The 27247-nt window shown below is 38.2% G+C and overlaps 2 protein-coding genes across 3 annotated transcripts in view; one reads left to right on the top strand and one right to left on the bottom strand.

Annotated features, from left to right (window-relative positions):
* Positions 1 to 824: 824 nt before the first annotated feature.
* LDAF1 (lipid droplet assembly factor 1) lies at positions 825 to 6305 on the bottom strand. 2 transcript variants are annotated; one of them, XM_058850050.1, is made up of 5 exons: positions 6021 to 6305; positions 4413 to 4547; positions 3355 to 3523; positions 2823 to 2961; positions 825 to 1670 (listed from the first exon to the last, which is right to left on the bottom strand). In XM_058850050.1, exons 2-5 carry the CDS (start codon positions 4482 to 4484, stop codon positions 1580 to 1582), a joined length of 471 nt encoding a protein of 156 aa, XP_058706033.1. In that variant the 5' UTR covers positions 4485 to 4547; positions 6021 to 6305; the 3' UTR covers positions 825 to 1579. The 2 variants fall into 2 exon arrangements, with proteins under 2 accessions (XP_058706033.1, XP_058706032.1); XM_058850049.1 differs by lacking the exon at positions 6021 to 6305 and adding an exon at positions 5749 to 5900.
* A 4265-nt stretch (positions 6306 to 10570) lies between these two features.
* The window catches only part of DNAH3 (dynein axonemal heavy chain 3), a 49840-nt gene continuing 33163 nt past the window's right edge, over positions 10571 to 27247 (top strand). The window contains exons 1-21 of the mRNA XM_058849969.1: positions 10571 to 10672; positions 11461 to 11654; positions 12542 to 12722; positions 13235 to 13424; positions 13907 to 14102; positions 15000 to 15125; positions 15829 to 16024; positions 17300 to 17479; positions 17861 to 17997; positions 18153 to 18258; positions 18794 to 18972; positions 19253 to 19437; positions 20752 to 20875; positions 21483 to 21639; positions 23401 to 23545; positions 23826 to 24037; positions 24295 to 24386; positions 24811 to 24925; positions 25426 to 25542; positions 25716 to 25895; positions 26983 to 27119. Coding sequence (XP_058705952.1) covers positions 10571 to 10672; positions 11461 to 11654; positions 12542 to 12722; positions 13235 to 13424; positions 13907 to 14102; positions 15000 to 15125; positions 15829 to 16024; positions 17300 to 17479; positions 17861 to 17997; positions 18153 to 18258; positions 18794 to 18972; positions 19253 to 19437; positions 20752 to 20875; positions 21483 to 21639; positions 23401 to 23545; positions 23826 to 24037; positions 24295 to 24386; positions 24811 to 24925; positions 25426 to 25542; positions 25716 to 25895; positions 26983 to 27119 — 3251 coding nt within the window. The remainder of the gene's footprint in view (positions 10673 to 11460; positions 11655 to 12541; positions 12723 to 13234; positions 13425 to 13906; positions 14103 to 14999; positions 15126 to 15828; positions 16025 to 17299; positions 17480 to 17860; positions 17998 to 18152; positions 18259 to 18793; positions 18973 to 19252; positions 19438 to 20751; positions 20876 to 21482; positions 21640 to 23400; positions 23546 to 23825; positions 24038 to 24294; positions 24387 to 24810; positions 24926 to 25425; positions 25543 to 25715; positions 25896 to 26982; positions 27120 to 27247) is intronic.

The following is a 27247-nucleotide window of genomic DNA, read 5'->3' as shown; positions in this document are numbered from 1 at the left end:
CAATGACAGGCTGATAACCATGCAAAGGTCAGGGCAGCAGGAATGAAACTGTTCCAAGTTTACCTGCAAGTAACTGAGAACTCACAGTTTTAGCTCCTGCTACGTGCTGATGACAGAATGAATTATATAATGAAAAATCAATTTAAAATGCAGAAGGCAAGGGTTCATGTTGGGTCAGACTCTGAGTGGGACTGGATTAACTTATTTTAGTGTCTGCTGATTTTATTAAGCAATGCCTCTTCAGCAGATGAAGGCATAAGGGAAACTGAGGGAAAAGATTCAGCCATGTGTTCATAGATGAGCTGTGCTATAAAGATATTAAGTGTTGTAACTTTAGGCAGGTCTAAGGGCTTTATTGCCCTGTCTTTGGAGGTGCCTCCTGGAAAGCTCTCGCAGGCACCCTTGCCTGAGGGCAGGCTGGTTATGTGGCTTTATAATGTTTGCTGAATTAATGTACCATTAAAATGAAGGGCTCCTAAATCTTCTGGAGATTATTTTACAGCTGAAGTGTGGGGCCATCTTAGCCTAAGGGCTGAAACTATTACCACCATTACTGTGTGAAGCACATGACAGCTCAGGTAGGCTCTGTGTCCATGTTTTAGGTAAGCAGCAGGTAGGTTCATACAAAACTAAATAAAACTAATTTAGATATCTGCATTTCCTTTACAGGCATGAGAAAGGGAGTAATCTGCAGTCTGTGGCTCAGCAGTGTTGGCCATAAAAAATACTTCATTCTAGGAGAAACTCAGCTCTAAATGTAGCCTTCCTAAAATGAGATGTGAAAAAAAAATTTTACTACAGAATAGAACAGACGAAGAAGACAATCTAGTTAAACAAACAGCACTTTATTTAACTAATATACTTAGGTACTTTCTTAATGCTTAAAAATATAATAGCATTTGCAAAAATAAGAAGTTTAAATAACATACACGAAGATACAACTGAGAAGTAAACCAGGAAATTTAAATACCTAAATAAGACCTAAGCATAGGCCTGATATGATGAGGCAATGACAAGAAGGAAAATATCACTTTGGAATAACACAATATCTAAAGGGAGATAAAAGCTTAGACAATGCCATATGAAAAAACTACTTTTCCCTGTATAATGAACATAACGCACTCATATAGTGTACTCATACTATTTTAACAAAGGTTGTTAAGGCTAACAAGTATTTTTCCACACTCAAAACATGTTTCTACTGTTCTGAACTTTGATACTTCCATACGAAAATGACCACTGCTGTGTACTGGAGAGAATACATTCAGAACTCCACTGTCTGAGAAGTCAAATAGCTCCCTCCCCTTTCAGTCCACCTACTTGCTATTGACTTAACAGTACAAACTATTATTACATCCCTTTGCCAAAATCTGTGGAACATTCCATCATGCACATACACTTAATACTGTACTGCTGCTTCTCGGTTATTCTTAAGGTCCCTTTTACAGTGCCAGTGTAAGATGTATATTGATTTTTGTTTCCAGGAGTATACAATGGTTGAATGCTTGATGAGTAGACAATTACACAGCGAAGGCTGGTCTTGTACAGCTAAGTGCCTATGAAGTGGTGAGAAACCTACTTATTCACTCTTTCCAGTATTGGCAGAAAGATCCAAGACAGGCTGCTTCTGTGGTAAACTTCCATTAACATCTTGCTTCTTTATCTGACCCCTGTGTATATGAGAAAAGAATGGTTTTATTGTCTGTTCTTCCCTAAGACTGTCTTAACCTTTTGCTCAGAAAAGCTGAGCAAAGTGAGATGTCCCAGACAGGTTTACATCTGCTGCTGGTCTACCTAAGCTTCTCTCAAAAGACAGTGGAACATAAAAATATGTTTTTATCTGTTTTAACATCAAAGCTGTAGCTCAACAGGGCTGGTGGCTAGGTTGGACTGTGCATTTGCATATGCTATGGAAAATGGAAGTCTTCTAGAACTGGTGGGTGGTGTTGTGGGCCTGGCAGCATGCCCTGGAGCTGGGCTTTGCACCATGCTTTTGTCACTCTGCTGCCATCTCAGGCAGCTTTGTGTGTCCTCAAGAGCTGTGCAAACACAGCTGTGCTGAAGGAGCAAACTGAGGGAGCCTAGAAGAGAGCAGCTGTGATTTTTCTTGCTCTTCCCTATGCCTCAGTGCTTACTGTGGTTCTTTCCCTGGCAGGTATTTCAGGGGGCCACAGGTGGCACTCCAGCACAGCCTGCTGCTGCCGCCTCCTGCTCTCAGCTGCCTGGTTGAGGCAATGCTGACTGAAATAGGCTTCCAGCCCAGAGTCCTGAGAGGCACAACTGCCAGCTTGCATGGTGCAGCATCCTCCAAAACCTGTTATTTCTATTTTGACCACACTGTCCTTTTAAAGTGGTCCTCTGACTATCCCAAATCTACAACTACTTTTGCTCCCCTACTGTACCAATGCAGGTAAGCAGAGACAGCTGGGTCATTATGCAGGAAAAACTGAAAAGGGTTCATCTTCTACACAAAATTCTACTTGGCAGTGGATTTTAATGACATTTAAAGTGACACAGTGGAGTGAGACAATATTTTACTGCCTGATATCTTGTTAGCACATTCACATTTAAAGACCATTTGTATTTCCTCTGTCCCAAATAGGAAAAAGGGCATGACTTAACAGTCATTAGAATACATACTGATGACCAGATCTGTATTCTGTTTTAAGCCATGAGGGTAGCCCAAGATTCAAAGCATTCAAGAAATATTGTTAAATTAAGTAACAGTAGCTTCTTTAGGGAAAAAAAAAATGGGACAATGAATGCAATATCACAGTTGCAGAGTTTGAAATCCAAGCATGGATCAAGACATCCACACTTACCTTGATGCACACCAGTAGTTGAGCAGAGTTGAAAGTGCAACATAAGAAACACTCAGCACTCCAGAAACTCCCACGGACAGGGCTCCCAGGCCACACAGCACACACAGAAGAGCTATGCCACCTATGGCTATGACAACACCTAATAAAACATCACTTTGTTATTTAAACAAGTCTATGTGCAAATAGAAGAGCTGACATTCTACCATAACCCCAATTTCAAACAATTTGGGAAAACCACCTTTCTCACTCATCTGGCTAACATCCATAAAAGCTATGCATGCTCAAGATAACTGGTTTAGGCATATCCTGCTGTCTGAGATTAGAAAGGAAAATAGGATTTCCCCTGTATAGACTGCACTTAATTAGATTACTATTCTTGTATTAAGAGTTTTACTACTGCTAAGACCTGAGCACTACACACACAAATCTTCAATTGCTAGGACACAGACTTTCAGAAGGAAGAATTAAAAAGGAAAAAGATAACATGCCTTAAAAGGGAATAGGTAAGTATACCCATGAATTCATACAGTACCTTCCATGACTATCACACCAATACAGGCCATTACAGCTGTTGTAACAACAAAAACCAGGAAAAATCCAACAGGAACAGCTGACACTGCAATAAACATCAGCAGTGATAAGGCAACAAAAGGATGGTCATCTAAATATTGGCCAACACGAGAATTCATAAAGGCAACGACCTGCAGATGAAAGAAAAATGTTTTAGATTTTTTTTAAATCTCATCACAGATACCTTTCACAGATCACTGCTACTGTAGTGAACTTACAGGTATGATAGATCTTTTGTTAGTTTGCAGCTGGAATAGGGAGTACCTCTTGGCTTGTTGTTTCAAAAGCATGGGGACTTGCTGCAAATTTAGGTAATTTCAGAGCAAATGTAATTCTACCACCAACAGACATGTTTTTCTTGGACTTCCCAGTTCTATTCTTGCACAAATTATAAAATATAACAAGCCCACAAAAAAAGCAACCAATCTGCAAGCAAGTAAAAAAAATAAATCAGTCTAGCTGCAGCTTACACTGGGGTCTCAGCAACCATTTTTTTTGAACTAGACACCTCTTTTGGTTGATTTAAAAAATCTGGAACATTTCAAAATGCTCAACTTTTCTCTTATCCACGGCTTAGTAATATCTGGAACCCGCTAATTTATTTGACCTAAGTACAGTGCAGGTATGTATATATCAAAATGTTCTTAAGAATTTAATAATATTACTAGTTAAAAAATATTTTTAAAGAGGAAGTCATAGCTATACACTAGAATTTTATTGCAGTAGTTTCCCTTCTCTTAAGGGAAATGTATTGTAGTTTTACAACACATTACATTTTTACAATACAACCATTTCACTAAAATGTCACTCTATCTCAAAGGGTTATGCCATTAAAACACAAAAATGCAGAACAGGCATCGCTCTTTCTTGACTGAAGGTGTGGGAGGACAGGCCTTCCCATAGGCCTCACAGTATTCACTTAAAAAATAGGAAGTGCATTTAAATAAATCAGGGTGTGATATCCTGATAGTTACAAAAGGAGTAGCTTTATAGATACATAGAATTACAATCCAGACCCACATTTGCGTTGCTGTGGATGGTCTGCATCATGGAGTGCCAATGCTTCTGTAGCTCCTGCATTTCTTTAGACATGTTATCAATCCTCAGCCACAACGTCTTCTGAACAGCCAGTTCTCACTCAGCCATCCAATTTCCCTTAAAATGAAGGTACAATTAGTAACAGGCTCATACAGATGCTTTTTGAAAAAATATTTCCTTTGTATAAAGAGAGAATGCAGGGTTCAGATAAAGTGCTACACAGTCTAAAACATAACTTTCACAGAAGTACATCTAACGTAGAGGGCTTGTCTCTGCAAGCTCTTCTGAAACTCCCAGAGCCAAGCAGCAAGATACAGGTAACTCTCACCTTCTTCCTTTATAACATTAGTCCAGTGCTTACCCATCAGGGTATTCACTCACCAGTAAAAACATCACTTCTAACCACCTGCATGGTCAATTTGTTGCTATGGGTGCTGGAAACCGGTAATACACGGATGAGACTTATTTCTGCGTGTCCTTTTGCTCAGCATCGAGAGCATACCCCACACAGTTTCAAAACTCGACTAAGGCAAAATGCTTCCAGATGCTCTGAACATATTTAACTGTGCCAGTTTCAAGGAAACCTCAGCTCAGCAGTCTCCCAGAAAATTTCCAGCTGTTGTTGCAAGGGTCCCTTACAAGGGGCAGGTTAGAGGATACATTTTCCTGTTTGTAACCCCGAGGAACCAGGGCGCCAGTGTCCCTGCTGAGCCCCCTGCCCACACTGCGGGCCCTGCTGGGCCCTCGGCATGGTCACACACAGCGGCCGTGGTCACACACAGCGGGCATGGTCACACACAGCGGCCATGGACACACACAGCGGCCATGGTCACACACAGCGGCCATGGTCACACACAGCGGCCATGGTCACACACAGCGGCCATGGACACACACAGCGGCCATGGTCACACACAGCGGCCATGGACACACACAGCGGCCATGGTCACACACAGCGGCCATGGACACACACAGCGGCCATGGTCACACACAGCGGGCGAGCCCTCGCTGCCGGCAGCGCTGGGCAGGAGCCGCCCGCGGGGCGCGCCCGAGGCCGGGCGTTACCTCCGCCACCGCCCGCGGCCTGCACCGGGCACCCAGAACCGCGGCCAGGGCACAGAAATCACCCCCTAATCCCCGCTCCAGCCACCCCCACGAATCAGCGCCGCGGGCGGACAGCGAGTCCCAGGCGTGTGTCCCCCGGAGGTAAGGGGGGGACACGGCCCCGCTCCGCTGGGCTGCCGGGCCGCGGCCCTCCCGCCGAGCCGAGCGGTGCCGGAGCCCGGGCTGGCGGAGCCGGCCCCGGGAATGTCCCGCTCACCTGCGGCTGCCGCCCGCCGGGCCGTGGCCCCGCTCGGCCGCTCGCCCCCGGCTGCCGGGCCTGCCGGGGCTGGGGGAGCGCCGCCGGCCTCCCGCCGCCGCCTCCTCCCCGTGGGGGCCGGGCGGGGGCCGGGCAGGGCCCGCCTGTGGCGGCGCAGCGCGGCCGTGGGCGTGCAGCGCCCGGGCCGGGCTTCAGAGGCCGCCGGGGCTTGGCGGCCGTCGCTGATGCTCCTCGGGTCCCCCTCGCTGTCCTGCCCTTCACCCCGGCCCTACCTCAGCCGCTCGGTCCGGGCACCCTCATGAGTGTCCTAGAGGTTTGTGTTGTTTGAGGACATGCAGCCTGGAGCTTTTTGGAATGGAGGACGGGAAATGAGGGTATCTGCGCTCCGTGCCGCTGTGGAGGCGTGCGGAGGCTCGTTCGGCACCGCTGCGGTGCCAGCAGTCGCTCCGTGGGTGTGTGTAATGCCACGGTCCGCAGGCTGGCTGGGAGTGTTCAGTCACGCCGAGAGGAGCGGTGGAACAGCCGCTGTGGAACACCTCACCTGGCTCAACCACCTTCCCCCGGCCGGGATTTTGTTCCCACACGTTCCCACCTTGTCCTGCTGCCTCCAGGTGTTTTGATGCCCACGTGGCAAACCTGTTCGGGGAGACGTGCCCTGTGCGGAGGGATTGCTTTAAGAGTTTAGCTGGGTTTTCAGCAAAAGCAATGCTCCTACAGTGTCTCAGCATGTGGCTGGGACTGTTCTCAGCAGTGATGCTCGCTGAGGTGTGTCGCACCATGGTTTGGCCTGGCTGCTCTCCACAGCCATCACGATGGTGTAAACATGCAAGCGTGAGGCTTCAGTAAATTCCCAGCTTCTGCTACACGGAATTTTTCATGCTGTAAGTTGCAATAAAAAATGAATTAAATATTAATATTTCTCGTGACTGCTTTAATTGGTGCCACCTATGAGAATATTACAAAACTGAATGTTAATGGTTTCATGATTATTTTTTAAAAGGCAACAAAATAAATATCATGTTTAATTTGGAAATGCAAAAAGAGGTTTTATGAAGTATGTGGGGTTAGGCTTATCAGACTGTTGGAGCTCTGTGTCCTTGAGGTACTGATTTCAATGATCTCTGCAGATACCAGGATTTGTGTAGACAGAGTAAGATTTGCATATTAACACATATTTGGACTGGGGTCTAAAAGTGTAGCACGAGAAACCTGCAAGAAGAGGATGGTCAGGGCAAATATATTTTTCTTGAACTCTTAATGTGTTAATTTCAAATTATATAAGTGCATAGTGGATTGATATTCCTGGTACACTAGAGTATATCATAATAAATTTGTTAGTTTGTGAACTTTTTTAAAAAAGTGAGCACAGGGAAAACTAACTGGCAAAATTATAGTCTGACATAACTCAGTGATAATGGCACTATAAGTAAAGTTTAATGGAGCTGAGTTTAAAGCATACTGGAGATTTTAAATTTCTTACTGTTTTCAAGCTTGCTATAGCTGCAGTTTTGAAGATAGTCTTATACTTCTTGGTAAATTATTTTCTTGCTATGCATAATTATCTCTTCTGCTAAAAATTCATATATAATCTTCCTCTATACAAAACAACTGGTTTTAATGTTTTTCAAGCAGCAGAGATAAGTTATTCAACTTTGAAGGGCATGCATATATAAGCATCCAAGTTGATGTGCACAGAGGAACAGTAGTTACTCTTAACTACTGCTTAATTGAGCTTGTCTTCATGCCAGTGTCAGCTCCAATTAGCAGGAAAATACTCATGTTGCAAACCAGCACTGAAATATTTGGAGGGTTATGGCACACATTAGCCAAGCACCAGCAGTGCTGGTTCTGTACCCTGCATTGCTGGCCTGTGTTTAAAGAACAATGGCCAACAACAATGTTCCACTTGTAGGTGGTGTAAGAGCAAGACCTAAGGAAAACTGCTGTTAACTGAGGGGTATCAGCCATTCCCACAGCTCACAGAAAACTGGATGAAAAATAGCAAAGGTGATGGGAAAGGGTTTAAAATTGAACTCGTGCTGGCAAAACATGTACAAGGCCCTCTTGAGGGTAGCTATTAAGAGACTGTGCTAGATTTCATGTGGGATGGTTGTAATTCCCATTTGTGGAGGAATGTGATGGAAGACTCAGAATGTAGTGATGACTGAGTGGGAGGCAAATGCATACAGGCTTAGATGAATTGAGACTATCCCACCTGCTGTGTTCAGATCTCCAGGGAGTTTGACTCTGGTGGAAAAGCGTTAGAGGTGTTTGGATTCAAAATTTTGAATCTTGAATTTATTTCTTTTTTCAATTCTTCTTAAGAAAATTTGGGTTTATAGAGCCTTTACTGCTCTGTGAGCTCTGTGCAGTGCTTTCATGCAAAAGTTAGAATATCTCAGGTATCTCAGGACTACATTTTTCATAACTTTCAGAGGTAAAAGGAGCCTGTACAGTTCCTTATTGGTTCCACAACTGAATCTCCCTGACCACAGTTTGGCACAACAATGAAAGGGGCTGCTTCCTCTCTGCTGGGGGAGGAGAGGGAGGAGGGAATTCTGTCTCCAAGCACCAGCTATGCTGTAACTGGGGCAACCAAGCTGAGGACTGAAAGGCAGAGTGTCAGAGAAGTTCACCAAGCTGTGACAGGCAGAGGGACTGGTAACAAGGCACCTGCAGGTAGTACCTGCCCTTACCCTGCTCACCTGTTCATCCTGTGGACATGTGAGGCAAGCAGGGTGTCTTTCTCTTTTCCCATTCTTTTTGACATGGGCTTACTCTTTTTGGAAATTAATGTGTGGTTCTTCTGTAAACCACAGCTGGGGGGGCCCAGAGTTCCTGGGACATAAATCGGAAGAAAAGAGGCAGTGGGGAGGAAATGGGTGTTGGAGAAATTGGAAAGGGCAGGGTTTAAGAAAGTCTTGCTTGAAGGATATCTGGGGGGAGTTAGAAAGATTAAGGTGAAAAGTGAGATTGAGAAGAATGGTGAAAAAAACAGCATGGAGGTTTGGAGGAAGAGAGAGCTTACTGTTGTAAACAAGGAATGTGAGAGCTGATTTTTCTTCTTACTGTCAGCTGGGATAGAAGCTGATTGACACCTTGTGTAGTACCTGAAACAAATCTCTCATTCTTTTTCAGTGCATGTAACAATAAGGATGTTCACACTGAGGGGGAAGACCAAAAAATTCTAAGCAAACAAAAAAGCCCAAGCAAAATAAAGCCGACACAGAGCCCGAGTCTCCTGAGGGTAAGTTCCTTCTGTGAAAGTGACTGTGAAAGTGACTGTGAAAGATCGATAACTGTCAAAACTTCAGATGAAATTGGCCTTTACTGGTGGTTAGTGATTTCATATTGGAAGAACACTTATTAAAGGACACATGTTCTTGTTAAATATTCTTTGGACTTAATCCTTTATAATGTACCTTTTATTAAAGATTTCTTTGTTCAAATATAAGGTGTTTGAAAGGTTAGTTGGCATGTAAGTCAGGAGTTGTTTTAGGATGAATGATGGCTTTTTTAATGACTCTTGTACCTTTAAGAATGAATGAATGGATGTCCTAATAAACTGTATCATTTATTAATTTTTAAAGTACCCTAAGGCCCAATCCTTTAGTCATTAATCAAGAGGAATTCATGCTCTCTTTAATGAGTTATGTCTGGCAGTGAAAATGTCTTTATTTCTGTGTGTGGGCAGGCATGCTGGGGAATACAAAGGAGGTAAATCAAATCAGCCTTTCTCAAATTTTATTTTTAAATGGGCTCTACTTTGATAAGTGAGGAGGGCACAATTTTGTCTGCTAGAAAACTGGGTTCCAGCAGCCTTGATTTTCAGTGATACATCAGAAAGCAAAACCCATGTGCTAAAAGTGTGTTAAATTATGTAAAAAAAAAAGAGTGTATCTTATTCAAACATAATTGTACTGGGAATAACTTCCTCTTTCACAGTGATTTAAATCACTGGTGTTCAGATACAGCACACTTCAATCTCCTTTTTCTCATAGTGTCACTATATATTCAGGAAATTGTTCCTTGTGAATGTCCTAAACAAGTTTGATTTAGGAAGCTCAGAACAGACTATGGGTGAGGTTTTGGCCTATACTAAGGAAGGCTGCTGTTCAAAAGCATTTTAAAACACTGTGAGGCTTAGTAATTCTGAAAAAATATCTCGAGAGAGCTTTGTATGGAGTCCTGGAAGGCCATCTCGAAGTATTGTCACCTTGAGGACGTGAAACATAATCCTAAAACATATCAGATATCTTGACAATTGTAGTACAACACTTTGCAGTGTACTTGTGAATAATTTGTTCTTCCTGCAGCATCCTGGTAATAGCTTCTTCTATAATTAGCTCCTTCTAGACATGAAAAAAAATCTAGAGAATTTTTTTCCCCTCCCCAGTAATACAGGTTAAGTTCACACAACTTGGACTGTTTCACTGTCAATTTTGCAGTATGGTAGGATTTAATATTGTAATATCCAGAGTTTATACCATTACAAACTCCACGTGGAATTTTTAGTGTAACTTAAAATATTTAACTAATTTTAAGTGGTCTTTGGGAATATAAAAATAATTATTTTTTTAACTGGCATTTACTGATGTTTAGAAGTTTTATAAAATGACTGCAAAAAACATGTTTTGCTGAGGAACCCACTACAAAGAATTGCTCTTTCCTTAAAATTTGAAAAGTTTCAATTTTAATTTTCGATTAAAACTGAAGGACTCTGTTCCTTCTTCATGAATCTTTTTTGAAACAGAGTATTTCATAAATATCTTTGAAGTTGCTTTTCATTTCTGTCTAGTCATAAAACAATTCCATGTGCAATATGAGTCGTCCAAAACAGTCACTGAAACGTAAATTCCTACGTACACCTGCACGTGCACCTGCTTCTGCTTCTGCTTCAGATGCACCTTCAGACTTGTATGAGGTATGTGCTGTCTCCCTGCTGTCAGGGTGTGCACACATTCCATGTGCTGGCAAATTCCCATCCTTTGCAATGGGGTTTAGTGGGGTGGGACTGGGTCAAAGGTTGAATTTGATGGCCTTGGAGGTCTTTTCCAGCCTTAATGATCCAATGATTCCAAGAATAACCATGATTATATCTCATGTACTTGTATCTCTGAGGGTGTTTTTGAGACATGCATCTCATGTGCCTGTGAGCTACCTCAGTAAAGTTTAGACATCAGGACTGATGAAAAGTCCATCAATAGATACCAAGTCACCTGAGAAAACATGGAATGAACAGACAGAAGAAATATATTACAAATGCTTACTGATGTGAGAGAAAAGAGCTGAATTGGTTAACCTGTACTATTCTTCAACTATTACAAAGACTGAGTGTTAAAAGTAGGCAGGTCATTAATGAAGGCCCTAGGAAAAGGAATTTTCTAAATCTAAGCAAATATAAGGAGAAGAAAAGAAGTAAGATAGAGATGTGGGGGAGTAGAAAGAACTAGATAATGTACTGTCTTATTTATAAAAATAATTTCTTGATTATACAAAAAAAATGCCTGAGTACAACTGAAGTGTTCTGTAAAATTATCCTTATGCATGTGGAGAGCATAGTGATCTAAAAATAGATCAGTGATCAAATGTATGTCTGACCTATGCATTTGCTTTTCATACTAATTGATGTTTAACCCTCTTCTAGCTCTAAGAAAGCTTTTTAAATTACTGTGCTCTATAAAACGTTTTCTTTTGTTTTTCCAACTGCAGCTTCTCCTTCAGAAAACCCGTTATCCTCCTTTGATGCAGGAATCATCATGGACTTTGGCAGCTCCATTCAAAGAACAGCATCACTACCGAAACCCCAGTGACTCCATAGCTAATAACTACACTCTTACTGCACGGGATTTAAAACTGAAAAATATTAAAAAATTGAAGTCCTTTTCAATGATAGAGATATCACAGTCTTCACTGTGTATCCATATTTGAATGTGTATATAAGTTTAGGTTTGCTTGTTCTATGCACTGTTATCTTTAATTATTTATCTGCTAAAGCATTATCCGTGGCAAACATCACGTATCCCTAAAAAACAGAGGCTTATCACTTCAGAGTCAGTGTAGACAAATTTGCCAGTGCTTGCATAACTTCAATAAATGAAAGGCCAGTTTCAAATTTACTAGTTAGGTTCATCCCCCCAAATAATCACATGCAGTGCTTCTCTGTGTCATTGTATTTTTTTCTTATTTCATTATGTGATTAATTATCTTAGCTCTGTTTTTCACCAATATGAAATAATATCTTATTTGAAAAACACCTGTATGTGATTTTTCTTAACTGACATTTAAAGCTGCAAGGAAAAAGCGGCGATGGAGTTCTGACAGGTAATGTACTACAATGTTTTATTATTACAGTAAGTCTGGTTTGAGTTGTGATTTAAATTTTTTTTTTTTTTTAACTGAATGCTGTGTTAAGCATCCAAGCATGAAATGCTAAGACCTTACAAATATGTGCATCAAGACTGGCTTTTGTGTCATAAGATTTTAGTAAGATAATCACATGAAAATACATGGAGATCTTGGGCAACTTAAATAACTGTCCTAGTAGGTCTGACTCTGATAGAGCTGCTCATAAAATACTGTCTGAGTGACCCCAGGCAGTTGTAAGGTTTGCATGATTGCATCCTTTATGTTAAAAGTAGTATATTGTATTTTGCAATTTTAATGAGAGTTTCCATAGATCATACTTGTCCTCAGTGTAGCACAAGTGGTTTATATAATCCTTGTCATCTGTCCTCAAACATTACTGCTTCTTGATTTGCTAAACTTGTATTCTTTTTTTTTTTTACAAAAGTAATTTGTTAAAGAGTTTGAATCGCATTTCACTGAGTGTACCTGCTCATACACCAGAACTGCATGTCATAAATTATACAGACAACCAGCCACTGACCCCAGAAGAACAATTTGCTCTCATGGATTTACACGAGAAGGAGATAAGTAAGCGAGAAAAACCACCTTCAAGTGATGATCTAGAGGTATTTATATAATTTCTTTTTAAGGTGAAAGTAGCAGCATTAATCATCTGCAAGATATCTGGAAACTGTTTGCTAAAAGGTATCTGAGAAAAGCAGGCAGTACATGAGGATTAGGAGATGTAAATACTCAATATAGCAAACTGCTGTCTAATAATTGTCAGCTCCTTTTTCATTTGTTTGTAGCTACTCTGATTTTTGTTGTAAAGGATTTGCAAGTTAAGTGTCTTCCCAAATTCTTAACATCTCATGTTGTTCTCTAATACTTTTCTGATCTGTAATTTAATATGCTGAACTGAGTTCTAGTGGTCTATGTGCTTGCAACAGCACAGGTTGAAGTCTTGTAAAGACGTCAGTGCTTCAGAAGGAGCATGGATACCCAAAATCCATTATATTCAAACACCTTTCAATTACAGAAAAGGCTCAAGTGATAGAAAAGCTAAAAATACTTGGTAGTAATAAATCATCTGTCACAAAATTCATACAGTAAGTGTAATTTTTTAAACATTTTTTAGCGCTACTATCACTACATATATAATGGAGTGCGAGAAGACATGCTGACACCTCAGGATAAAGAAGTGGTGAATAAAATTTTAAAACATATTCCAACTGACATTCTTCCTAGCCTAGAGCTGGAGAAATTCCTGGCATGTTTAAGAGAGGAGATTAAGACAGACTATTGTGTCGGCCTCATGAAATCCATTGGTAAGACTCAAAATCTCTGAGCAGTTCCAACTATGTAGACATTTACTGCAGTTTGGAAGCAAATCTCCTATTCTTAGCATCTGTGGAGAATTCCTTTGGGGTCAGTAGAGCTACAGTAGATCTCTGAGAGAAAATAACCTGTGATCATGCTATATAGCATTGAAATATTTCAACAAATATCTAGTTATGAAAGCTTACATCCCATCAGGTGGAGAGATGGAATGAAAAATTGTTTCTTCTGCCTCCCATTTCTAGAGTCAGGACCAATTTTATCTCTTTTATTTTCCCCTTAAATGATTTTAGAATCAAATTTGTAATTTTGTTATTGTGTTGTATTTTAAGCTAAAAACATACAACTAACTATATGACTATACTAGTTTTAAATGTGCAGAATTCTACTGTTTCCTGAACTATGAAGTAGTTTTGAATGTAGGTTTCGGCTATCCATGCAGTCTAACCATGATATATATGATTTATTGTAGTTGATTATGTCCTGTTGGATCCAGCTGAGAGGAAGAGACTGTCTATTGGAAGCACCCCACGCCCCTTTCCCCGGAGAGTTGTCTGTGCACCAGTCCCATGGCACAGCTCTTATAAAGAAACAAAAAGTTGGAATGAAAACAATCTGTTCATAGTGAATTCATTGATGCCCACTTTGCAAGAGCTCTGGCTTTCTCAGTAAGATGGCTTGGTCATAGGATCTTAATAAAATTTAGCATACTTTTATTTAATTATTTGGTTGGAGAGTGCATTTGCTGACTTCTCTACATATGCTACAGAGATCCTGGGGGAGCTACTAGAAAGTGGCAAAACATGTTCTGTTTTCTAAATAATTATTTTTTCTGAGCCTCTAAGAATTTCAGCATAAAATGATTGTTTCCTGCAATCACTGAATGAACATGTGTTACATGCTGTGAAAAGATCATCCCCTTTGTTAAAAGGTGCTATGCCTAAATTAAGATTCAGTGCTCAAGTATATGGTGATTTGGAATTCTCATCCTGGTTGCTGAAATGAACAAAATTAACACTTAAAACTGAATAACTTTCAAATGTTTGTAGTTGAAATTTTCCCTGGGGACATTTGAAAATTGAGATGTGTAATCTTAGGAGGTTAAATATGGTAATTAGTAATTCTAAGAGCTGTTTTTGCATTTAAGAAGCGTTTGCAGGAATTTAGGTTAAGTTGTATGTGATATATGCTATGCTGCTGAAATTTCTTTTTTTCCCCCCACAGAGTAGTCAGGATAGCTACTTATTAATATGGAATAGAAGCAGTAGGTGTCATTCTATATTCACTAATGAATCTAGGAAAAGGACAAGACAATTTTAGCAAAGAATTAAGAGTTTTAAATACAGCAAGTACAACTAAACGTTGTGAAACCCTTGATCTTTGTAGACAGAAAAACCCAATCAGAAATGCACTTGCTGGACAGCTTAGTGATGGAGTGATATTTATAAATGAAATTACATGTTTGGTGTTTAGAATACACTTGAGGCCTTCTTGACTATATTTCATGGATGGTTTTTTTTAAGCTGTATTCCATAAAGGATCTCCTCTGTCTTTCCCTTCCCTAGGTTCAGCCATCTCCGGTTTGTTCGCACTGCAGAGGTGCTTGGTGGGGATCTGCCACTGCTGCCTGCAGAGTTTGAGGACATCATTCAAAGGCACTGTTTGGAAGCTCGAGATATCCTTCAGAACAAGTCAGTGCCAGCTGTGGTAGCTGTAGATAAATAGAGTATCTCAGGGTCTGACTTACAAAGACCTGTTTTTAGATCTTAGACTGAGATGACACCAGTCCCAGCCACAGGCTGCCAAAAAAAGAGGTGAATAGCCCTCAAAGGAATAAACATCAGGATACTGTCAGAGCCTATGGAAGTGCAAGAGTGCTTGTACAAGAATAAATGGTAATAAACTATGAATAAATGGAGGTGAATTCAGAAGGTTTCTAACCATGAGAGGAGTGGAGTCTATATCTGTAAAAATGCTGATGGAATTTTTTATTTTATTACAGAAATCAGTCAATTTAGGAAAGAATATATGAGGCACATGATAGAAACTGTTTGCAGTCTGCTGCCTGAGATTCTTCCAAACTTGTCTCTCATTTAATACTAATAATTGAATATTGTTCCATAACCAATAAAACAATATAATTTACTACTGCTTTGTCTATTACTATTAATTTAAACTAATCATAGTGGTCCATTTTAACAAGCATTCTTAGCTTTAAAACAAATGTTTCCTCTAAGTTCTGGAAGGTATATGTATCAATTCTCTTCTAGCCCTTTGTATTTTACTCTTTCTTTGGGTAATTTCTGAGTTGAGACTTCATTGCAAGGAGCAAAGTAAGACGAACAAGCCTTTAAAAACTTATTATTTCTTTGTCTCCATATTATTTCTTTGTAGATGGATCCCAGCTTGTGCATCTGTTTTCATTGATCAGAGAAATATGTGGCTTCATTTTGCTCCTGAAAGGGACTCTGATTCCTCTGAGAAAGTTGAAAGCTATTTTAATTCTGTGGCAGCTCTAATGTCATTACAATTACGTGAGATGGTTATTAACTCCTTAGAAGATTTTCTTGCATTTTTTATGATCCACAAGGTATGTGCTGTCAGGTATATGTACAGTTTTCTGTCTTACATGGAGATGATTCATACAGCCATAAAATTGAATGCTCTTTGAAGGCTAAAATGTCCCAAATGACTCTTGCCTCCATAAAAAATGGCTATATCCTTCAAAGATTTATGTATACTCAGTGGATTTTTTGCATGGTCAAGAACCTCTGACTTGAATGATCACTTGGCAGGTCTGGGGTAACAAGTAACAGTTTATAGCAGATTTCAGCTGAGTCTTGAGTGAGTGTTCATTTATTGTAGTTTAGTTTAGTTTATTTTTAGTTCAATTTTTCTTGGTCTTAACCAGTTACTGTATTTCTCTGAAAGCACAGAAATAATCTCCTTTGAAGACAAAAGTGTGCACAGTCACATGTAATCTTTTGCAGAGGTGGTTTATGTATGTGGTGTCCCTGTCTATACCCAATGAGTGCCCTGTATTATTTCAAGTAATGCACAGATTTATAACAATAACCATTTTACTGTGGGAGATTTTACCACTCTTTTAACTACCATAAAGTTGCTTCTCTGATTAATTAATTTTTTGAATTTAGGATCCCAGGACCTACCATCATAAGACAAAATGAATAAATGTGGTGGGTTAAATAATGCATTGCAGAGGATCAATTGAATCAATTACTTGATGCAGTTTCCTATCAGACCTTGCACTAAGCCTTGCCACTAAGCTTCGCATCTGGATGATGATTTTATGGCTGATGGTTGGGTTTTAAATTTTTTTTTTTTTTTCAGTATTGTCTTGTAGATTGGTTGTGTGGGCTTTTTATTTGTTTTGGTTTGTTGCTTGTTTTGTTCTTTTTTAACTTATTATAGCATTAACATTACAAATCTAGCCATGGATTAGGACTGCATTATTGTAAAGGCAATTTGGGGGTAGTGCAGTTCTTACTGACCACACAGTTAAAGGCAATTAAAACTAGATTCTGGAATTTATTTCTGATAGATATTATAGATTACTTTTCTTTTAGAAATTTTGTTTCTATGATAATTAGTGCTTTATTTCTGTTACTTAAGAGAAAAAGCAATTAGGCTTAAACCCAGTTTCTTAATTCTAGCTTTTATAGATTCATTAAGTAGTCAGCACCATAAGATCTCGTTTGAAACATCAGGTTCTGTATAAATATCAGGGAAGATGATTGCATTGGTGTTGTATAGTAAGGATATTTGGGGAGTCTGAGCAGTTTAAAAATTCTTATTCCTGTAGCTCATTTCCCTGTTCTGTAATTTTTTCCTTCTTTCCCATAAGAATGGAAATGATTTTAAAGAACCGTATCAAGGAACTCAGTTCTTCCTATCTCAGATACTCATAGTCAAACTCCGTGTGAAAGAGCCTGATATTATCTTTGAGCCACCTTTGGGAGCATGTTGGGATTTAATCAGTCATTGCTTCCAGAAGATCCTGCAGAGTGCCGAGGAGCTCCCAAAGGTACTGGATAAGTTATAGCCACATACAAAATACAATATTAATGAAAGCTCTCTATAAGGTAAAAAGTTACGAATGAGGCTCAAGACTGACAAATAGAAGATAAAGATGAGGATTGGGAACCGTGAACTGTGCAAAATTTTTGATTATAGAAGATATTTTTTAGATTCAAGTTATATTGAAGCACTTGCTTGATTTTCATATAGTTTTCACAAGCAAACTATGTGAATAACCAGGTGTTAATTATGGATCAGAGCCTTTATGCACTGCAATGTTTTTACCAAATAATAATTTTTTTTAAACATGGTATGTGAATGGGTAATAGAATACCTTTTTTTTTCCACTATTCTGTGTTGTTACAGTATTTGTAATGGTTTCCTTTAGGTAGAGAAACTTCTATTTCCGGAATTACGAAGAGGTGATCTCACTCTTAATACAGTCAAACCACATGAGTCATTGTTTTTAGAGTATATAAACAAACTTGAAAAGATCTTTGAAAGCAACATACTTGGCCCAAAGAAGTAAGTTTTGGCTGGTAACTCCATTGCCCTTCCAAACCCTCAGTTTCATAACACTCCATTTGACTAAATAGACAATTTGAGTGTATTTGTTTCTTTCTATAGAGAAAATTTGCATGAGAAACTTATGTTTGTTTTTGTGATCTTCTGTGTTTAAGGTATTTAAATGTGTATGTGAAATACAGCAATCTTTTGAACAATAGTTCACGGCAAGATGTGGCAAAATTTTTGGATAAAGGTCCTTCTTTAGATGCTTTAACTGAGGTAATGTGTTCCTGACAACTGCTAAAACATCACACATGACTTCCTAATTTATGCCTAAAAACAAATCACTTCTTTTTACATTTGGGAATACTAGGGAATACTCAATTTACATATCCCCTTACTGTAGGGCTACTGTGCAAATGTAGGAGGAGGTTTCTTTATGACCTTCTTCTATGAGTTGTTCTTTCTTAGCATAAAGGCTGCATAGAGTATTTGGTCAATCTGCAGCTTGCTTGTCTTTTGACTGTCTTGTCCTCAGTCAGCCCTGTCTACTGTTCTCTTTGCATCCTGGGTCAGCATATGGCTAAATGCTTCCTTAGACAGCTTGGAGTCTTCCCTACTATGGCAAATTGCTGTGCAAAGCTTTCAGCCCTGGAATCTGTGGATAAGAGCAGGTCTCAGGAAAGATAAAAATTAATTTTCTTTCTTCTGTTTGGAATAAATGATCAAGTTTGTTGGATGGAAACAGTTCTGTCAGATTTTTCAGCTATAGACTTTTAGGGAAAATAACAGATGTATTATATGCTGTTTTTAGAAGATTGACAGCTTCACAGACCTGAAAAGAGAGATTGCTTCTATGGATGTCACCATTCCTCTGGCCATGTTCTGTCTGGATGCTTTACAACTGCATGAGGAACTCTGCAGTCGGACCCAAAATCTCAAAGACACATTGATTGAATTTGAAGTGATGGAAAACAGACGGTTAAATCAAAGGTATCTGTTGTTTGCATGGATGATTCTTGCTGACTGCTTGGATTGATGCTGTATATATGTGGATGAGATACCTTTATTCATCTGCTGGGTATTTTAGTGCTGACCAGACAAATGCAAGATGGGCAGCCTGGCTGAACAGGGAGCTTTGGCTAGAACTCACACAGAAAAAAAAATCCATTTATGAAGAAATTTAATGTTTTTGTTTCAAGGACAAAATCATTTTACCAGATCTCTCTTTATTTACAATCCCAGTGACATGTCTATTATATTTTTGTTGAAGAATTTGTGAGGAGTTTAACTTTATTGCAAAGAGAATGAGTGAGGTGCCTCAGAACACTGTACAGTTAGTGGAATATGATGCATTCTTGAAGAAATCCAGTGAAGTTACTATTGTTAAACTGCAGAAGGACCTTGTCAAAGCAGCCAATAGACTACAAATCCTCATGGACTATGCTGATCTCTCTGGTATGTCTAACTACAGAATATAAAATTTCCATATGAGAATATTTAAATATAGATAATGGACTCTTCATGCCTAAATGTTGCATCTTCTAGGGTGCTAATGGAAAGTTCCAAAAGAGACAGAAAGGAAATAAAAATAATTCAATAGAGGCCAAAATGTACCAGTGCAGCAAGGAATGGCAGAGGAATGGCACACAGCACAGACAGGGCTTTTTAACATGTTTTAGGTATTATCAGGTCAATGTTATGTAATCTGACCAAAGGATGTTATACCTCTATGTTATTAAATACAAATTCTCCACATAAAAGCTATCCAAAAAACTACGTGCCAAAGGCTCTATGACAGCATGCAGAAAGTGTGAGAACTTGCATCTCTGCAGCTGAGGATTATATCAGAACAGGCCTTTAGTTGTTCTGCTGTCATGGTTTGCTGTCCTCAGTTAATATAAAGGCTTTTCTCTAAGACTGAAGATACATCTGTAGAAGTTACTTTTAGTTTCCATTTTTATTCAAAGCAAAAATGTAATTCACAGATGCAGTCTGTTATTTGCTGCACCTAAAAAGGAGGGGAAGTTAAAGGAATGCAAACCTATTTTAGTATGAGAATGATACTGTTTGCTTAAGCAGAATGCACGCTTGGATCAGACAGTGATAGAAATAACAAGGCTATGTCATGTTTATTAGACTTAATTTACGATAAAAATTAGTATGCCTATGGAAGCCAGGACAATTTTCTGTTACTTTTTGGACTGGAGTGTTTGCAATTGCAGTATTTCATAATTACATTTTCTCTATAGCTGACTTTATAAGCATGTGTCCTACATTAGTTATAATGACCTAAGTGCACTGAACAAACAGACACATATGGAGATGTATCCTCATCTTGTAGTTGTGATGCTCTAGCTTTTGTGAATAATTCAGCACTTACATATTGAGGACTGGAAATGTTTTAAACATTTATCCATCTTTCTTTAGGTATGATGCTCATTTAGTTAGGAGTGGTCTCTCTGTGTGTAGTTGAAAGGAACTGATATTCTGGAATAACTGTTCTTACTAACTGTCTCTGCATAGCTAACATCTTATTTAGAGAATTTCACATTCTTAACTTGATTTTACAGTTTTGCTGTTAATCAGACTTGTTTTAGGGAAGAGTTTTTTTGCAGTAAAGATAATCCAGCCACCAGTTTCTTTGCTTATTCCCAAACATAGTTCAACTATTTTGCTTGTCAGTAGCAATTGCATTATATAATAACCATTCTATTAAATCATTGACTAAAAGGTATTTTTTTAAAGGTGACTATATTTTTTTTATTTTAGATGATGACATAAACCTGAACAGCACAGTTTTCCATTGGCCTGATGAGATTAAGAAAATATTTAATAGCAGTAAAGATGTGTTGACTAACATGAGGATTCAGGTGGAGAGGGAATTGATGGAAAGGTATGGTGTCAAATAATTTTTTTTCACTGGGTATTTTTAAAGAAAAGAAACATCTCAGTATGTGTAGAAGGGAGATAATATCAAAGAAGGAAAACTTAGAAGGAACCTGAGAAAGTAAGGAATAAATCTAGCTTGTAGCATTATGGAGATTTAAAAAAATACTATTGATGAGGATGGATTTGAGTATTGGTATACTTAAATAGATCTGAAAGGAGCAATGGAGGATTGGTCCACAATATTCATAATTTTATTTTGTTATATTCTTTAGTACAGCAGTACACATAGTTTTGTTGCATTGTTTTCACTCTTCCTTTATTTTCTCCAAGTAGTAGAGGTAGCAAATGTAAGTAAAGTAAGTCAATTGTGAGGTTTGAAAATAAGCCTTGAATTCTAATCCTGTGAATTCTAATCCTGCACAGTATTGATATAAGTATTGATATAATACCATTGATATAGTATTGATTAGCGAGCTTTCACTGGCATCTGTGTTTACACTAATCCTGAGATCAGATTTAATGTGACAGTGCCTGTTGTAATTAATAAAATAATTGGAACCTGAAAAGGAATTAAACACAACATCATATTACCTTAGCTATCTTTACTTCAGGTGTTCTAAGTTTAAGGAAACTCTTGAAGGTTATCATAAAGAAGTAGAAAGCTACAAAAAGCGGGGGGATATCGTGACCGCAGAAGAATTGAAGAAGAATGTTGAAAATTTTCAAGTGTTGAATAAGAATATAGATAATGCACTAATAGAATTTGAGGTTAGTATATATTAATCGAATATGAAATGGGTTGGAATGTACTGGATGAGAAAAAGTTTGGTTCCTGCTCCGATTTTTTTTTCAGGGTTCTGGCCATATATTGTTAAGATGGCTTTAAAATTTCCAAATTCACAAAGATGTGGCAAATATCTTCTTGACCCTGTATGTTGATTTGTCCCAACTACTGAGTTGAAGAGCAAATTTTGTGAAGAAAAAAAAAATTCAGGGAGTTTTAAAACCTGAAATAATGATGGTTCCAAGGAGTCAGAAGTATCAAGATGCTATCCACAGAAAACAATTCTTCTGGCAGAGTTGGCAGAGGCAGAATATTAGGGAGCTGGCATTTTCCCTGAATCATGGTTTGTGCACTGGAGCTGTGTTTTCAGTCCCTCTGCTTATTCTCTAATTAAACCCAAATGTTTTTCAACTGTTTGTATAATTTCCATTTAACACTGATTGGCATTAAATATACATTTTAACACATAACACGAATTTCAAATACTAAGAAACTGAAGTCCAAGATTTCTAGATTGTATTCAGGGCTCCCAATCCAATTTACTGTATCATCCTAAATTGAACAGTTTGTCTTAGCTGTGACTCTGCTGGGTAATGAGATCTCAGAGGCATTGTGAGACTTAATTAATCTTCTAAATCACGGTGAGACAATGAGATTTCTCCATATATGGAGACATAAAGGTCAAGATTTTAATTAAGTCCCACTCAAAAGAAAATATGGAACCAATTAATTGAGTCTAGAATTTAAATGAATTGGTAGTCCTACACATCAACACTATCAATCTGATTTAAAGGCATCTAGTATATTTAATTAGTGTAAATTAACAGCACTGATATGCTGCTATAGGTAGATCAGAACAACTGATTAAGTCTAAGTTTCTTAATACATGATCACCATGAGAGGTGTATCCACGCAATTTAAAAGGCATGACAATTAGCTCAGTGAATACATGAATTTAAATATTTAAATATTTACCTTGGAATATGGATCTTTATATTTTTTCTGCTGGCAGCTCATATTGAATGATTACAAGTTTTATGAAAGGCCAGCTTGCATTATAAAACCACAGACTCAGGACTCAATCTGAATTGAGTGTATGCATTTCAGAAAGCATTTCTCTATGCTTCACCTCCCTACCTGTAAAATGAAGAAGACAATACTTTTTAAAAATCTAAACCTTTGCACATTGATTTTTAGTGTAAAATCTTTTTGACAGAGACAATGTCTTACCATGAATAAACACAGCAATTAACACCTGTTTTGATGGGTGCTCCCAGATAATTCTCTAAAAGAAAAAAACCCAACAAACTAATCACAAATTAAAAAAAAATCCTACAAGCCTCTCTAACTGGGGAGCTTACATTCAGATTTCACAGTCTGTGAGGCTTCTTTTTCACTTAATTCCATGGTACACTTAATTATTCACTTAATTCTTATTCTAAAATGGATTTGTATTTTTAAATTTATTTGAGTAGTAAAAAATACCCACAAATGCTGGGTTCATCATTGAACTTGATCTTGGAATGGTTTTTGCTGGAAAACACCTCTATGATTCCATGAAAGAACCAGGGGAATTTTCAAGAACAGCATTACATTGTGCACCTAAAATCCACAAGCCTATATCAACAGATCTGTCTGGCTCTAAGACATGTAAAATAATTGTGTTGAATATTGTCTGTTTAAAAGTTTAAACAACAATAGGAATTTTTGATGGGAATAATATACTTTTCTTTTTCCCCTTAAAGGGCATTAATTATGAAGAAGATTTGCTTGGGCAGGAGAAGACTCAGTTTCCTCTCTTGCAATCTATAATTGCAACCAAAGAACCCTTTGAGCAGCTTTGGGTAACAGCATATACTTTCCATACCAAATCTGAGGAATGGATGAATGGTAAGGCTTTGATGTTCATTTGATGAAACATGTTATTTGCAGTTAGTTAAGAAGAAGCTGAGAGGGTTGATTAGTTGTGAGAAAATAATTTTAAGGAATAAGTGCTGTTAAGCAGTATGAAATAGAATTACTGACTTGGATTTTGTGTTAAGATAATTTTTTGTAACACAATTGATTTCCAGTTAGAGGACAGTGATTAAAAATAGCTGTAATTAAACCACCCTTGGAATCGCCTTGTGCTGATGTGCCTGCTGTGGTTTTTTTATGCTGTTGTATTCAGGACCTCTTCAGCAGTTGAATTCTGATGAAATTAGTGAAGAGGTTGGAAATATGTGGAGGACCATGTACAAGCTCAGTAAGAGCTTCCCAGATGTGCCGGTGCCCAGGCGCATGGCAGAATCCATGAAATTCAAGCTTGATAAATTTAAACAGCATCTTCCTGTCCTGTCAATTGCCTGCAATCGTGGAATGAAGGAGAGACACTGGGAGCAGGTACTTTAAACTTTGCTTTAACTGTGCAAATACTCTGCCACAGAAACTGGCAGTCCAAGATCTTTTTTCCTGTGACATGATAGATCCAGTTTTGAAATGAACACTTCAGGCAGTGGCATTTTAAAATTAATAATTAATGGAAGAAGAGCAAATTAGGGTGTTGTGCTAATACTTCATTAGAGTTTGTTGCTTGCTATTTGAAAGTATTTTACAAAAATGGGTCTTGATAATAGATTTATTTCTTACTTTATTTTCAGATTAGTAAAATTGTAGGGTGTGAGATCAAACCGGATAAAAGCACTAACCTTAAATACATATTGGACTGTGGACTCTCCAAATTTATTGAACAGTAAGAAATTTAATCTAGTCTCATTTTTTGGACATTGTATTTCATAGCTCAGATACCAAATTTTAGTTCTTTTGGGGTTTTGTGTGCTGTTAGAACATGCTGTAAAATCAGCTATATTTGTCAAGGTGTGAACTCTGAGTTGTTCTTGTAACACAGAGGTATAAAAATCCACTTATATTCCTAAATCACTTAATTTGCTCATTCAGAATTTTCTGTTTGTATTTGTCTTCCAATTAATATCAATATCTCTAACTTGGTGAGGCTGAAAGTGGAGAAATATTTCTTGAAGAATAGTCTGTGATATTATTAACAAATTATTATGCAAGGTAGTCTGATATGCAACTCTACCTACAACTGCTTTTTTTTTTTTGCTCTTCAGTTATGTTACAAGATCATTTCAAAGATATGTTTCATTTCAATTTAGAATAGAACCTGTTGGAGCAGCTGCAAGTAAGGAGTATTCCTTAGAGAAATCAATAGAGAAAATGAAATTGGAGTGGGTCAATGTGCACTTTGGTTTGGCGAAATACAGGGATACTGTAAGTAAACACCAAATCAATATATATATATCTGAAAATAATTACTTTGGTTCTGATTACCAATTGAGAAATATTAGAGGGATATTGCTGCTGATCCATTGTGGTGCAATTGAAAGTTGTATCTTAGCCCACAGCTGGGCAAATGTCTCCATTATTATAACTCTTTTTATGTGGATTTTAATATCTGGACAGCTTGTGATCTCACATACTCATCCTAACAAATCTGTAAACTTGAGGACTTCCCCAGGATTGTATAGAAAGCTGGGCAGTAGCGAAATTTTAACTTGCCCAGAAGAGACAAAAGTCACAGTGTGGAAGATTGAATCAGAAGGCACCAGCTCCCCGTCACAAAACAGTCGGTCTCTGGACCTGAAACGGGGTTTACAGAGGAGATTCCATTTGGTATCTTCACATCACAGAGAAGGGGGATACAGGAAGCTGAATGAGTGGTGAAATAAAGTGACTGCCATTTGACTTACCAAAGTGTCATGTGTTTATAGGACACCAGCATCCTGTCAGCAGTGGATGACATCCAGCTATTGCTGGATGATCACATTGTAAAGACTCAGACAGTGTGTGGCTCTCCCTTCATCAAACCAATAGAAGCTGAATGTGTGGTAAGGAAAAGCCAGATCATTGCATGTCACAGAATATGCTTTCCCCAAGTGCTTCAAGGTGTTTTGACATGATAAGATACTAGAGAATGGTTAACTAAGAACACATATTCATATTTTTTTATTTTTTTGCTTAACTGCTTATTTTGGTTAACTACCAAATGTTTTTATTGCAGGCTTGGAGAGATAAGCTGTGTTTAATGCAAGATATTATAGATAGCTGGTTAAAATGTCAGGCAACATGGTTGTATTTGGAACCAATTTTTAGTTCGGAAGATATTATAGCTCAAATGCCTGAAGAGGGCAGAAAGTTTAAGATTGTGGATTCATACTGGAAAAACATTATGACAGAAGTGGTAAGTACTAACATTTCATAAATTGTGCAATTTTATGCACATCTGGTAACATGAATATTAATATCATGCACATACACGGTTCTTTTCTGCAGTTGGGTGTTTGTATCGATGAAGTGGAAAATCCTTTACTAAAGTCCAACAAATTCTAGTCTTGCAGTAAAATTGTAGATTACATCATTATTGTATTGAGATTTCTGTAAAGGCTGGGTGTTGAAAAGTGAATTATAGCTTAAGGAACATGAATTCTAAATGTTCTAGCTTTCTTATAGCTAAATGGTCAGAATTAGGTAGAAATATAAATGATTTGTGCTTTCAGGATCTGCTTACAACTCCACTGACAAGGTACAAAGCCTTGTCTGGATACAGTGAGAGTTAGAGGGTGTACACACTTTTGGAGCAACTGAGTGGATTTTTTATTCATGTGATTGTTCTCTAATATGTGTTGGCATGGCTATTCAAAAATCTAGTGAATATGGACTGTCACGTGGTAGTGTGTCATGTTAAGATAATGGGGATAGGAAGTGCAATTTGGTAACCTGTTCAATTCCCTGTAAGTAGGAAGCTGAGTAAGAGGCCAGACAGTGGTGGTGTGAACTGAGATGTTTGTCAAAAATGCTGTGAGTGTGTGGTTGTGTGATAAAGATGTTGAAATAATCAATGTAACTAAATAGGAGTTGAGACCTGTCCAACTGTCTGTGAATGATGAGGCCTGTACTGAAATAGAACCCTCTGAAGAAGAATATTATTAGAAAGAAATAACAGGGAATAATTGTTATGTGCTGTGTTTCTGACAGAAGTTACTTGTGAGTGGAAAACAATGTAGCATAGTCAAGAAATAGGAGCAAGTGCCAAAGATCTTGTTGATATTTCCTTCATTAATGTCTATAAAGTTCAAGTTGGTAAAATTGACAGTCTGAAGAGCAAAGCTATCAAATAATGCAAACATATTTAATACCATAAAAGCACACTACAGAAAAGAATTACAGCTTTTTAGTCTCCTGCAATATATGTGATTGATGCTAACAACTTTAATGTAAAACTTATTGCAATTTTTAGCAGTTTCTGCTATGTGTTTGTTTTTACAAAGGTGAAAGACACAAAGGTACTTGTAGCAACTGAACAACCCAAGATGTTAGACAGACTTCAGGAAGCAAATACTCTCTTAGAGGACATTCAAAAGGGGCTGAATACTTACTTGGAGTCAAAAAGGTTATTTTTCCCAAGGTAAATTAATTAAACAGGCCTAAGTTAGAAACAAGAAGCCATAAGCTCTTTCAGACCATTTCTACTGAACTTAAAAATCTCATTTTATAAACATATGTGGGACATAGTCACATGCAGCAAAAAGTGAA

This window comes from Poecile atricapillus, chromosome 14 (assembly GCF_030490865.1).
Source record: "Poecile atricapillus isolate bPoeAtr1 chromosome 14, bPoeAtr1.hap1, whole genome shotgun sequence".
Lineage (NCBI taxonomy): Eukaryota > Metazoa > Chordata > Aves > Passeriformes > Paridae > Poecile > Poecile atricapillus.
This window is presented reverse-complemented; position numbering and strand designations above follow the sequence as displayed.

Coding starts and splice junctions, on each gene's coding strand:
- LDAF1 (XM_058850050.1), bottom strand. CDS start 4,484: ATGTCTAAAGAAATGCAGGAGCTACAGAAGCATTGGCACTCCATGATG. Junction 3,524..4,412: donor CCATCCACAGCAACGCAAAT/GTGGGTCTGGAT, acceptor TTTCATCTGCAG/GTCGTTGCCTTTATGAATTC. Junction 1,671..2,822: donor AACTACTGGTGTGCATCAAG/GTAAGTGTGGAT, acceptor TCATATACACAG/GGGTCAGATAAAGAAGCAAG.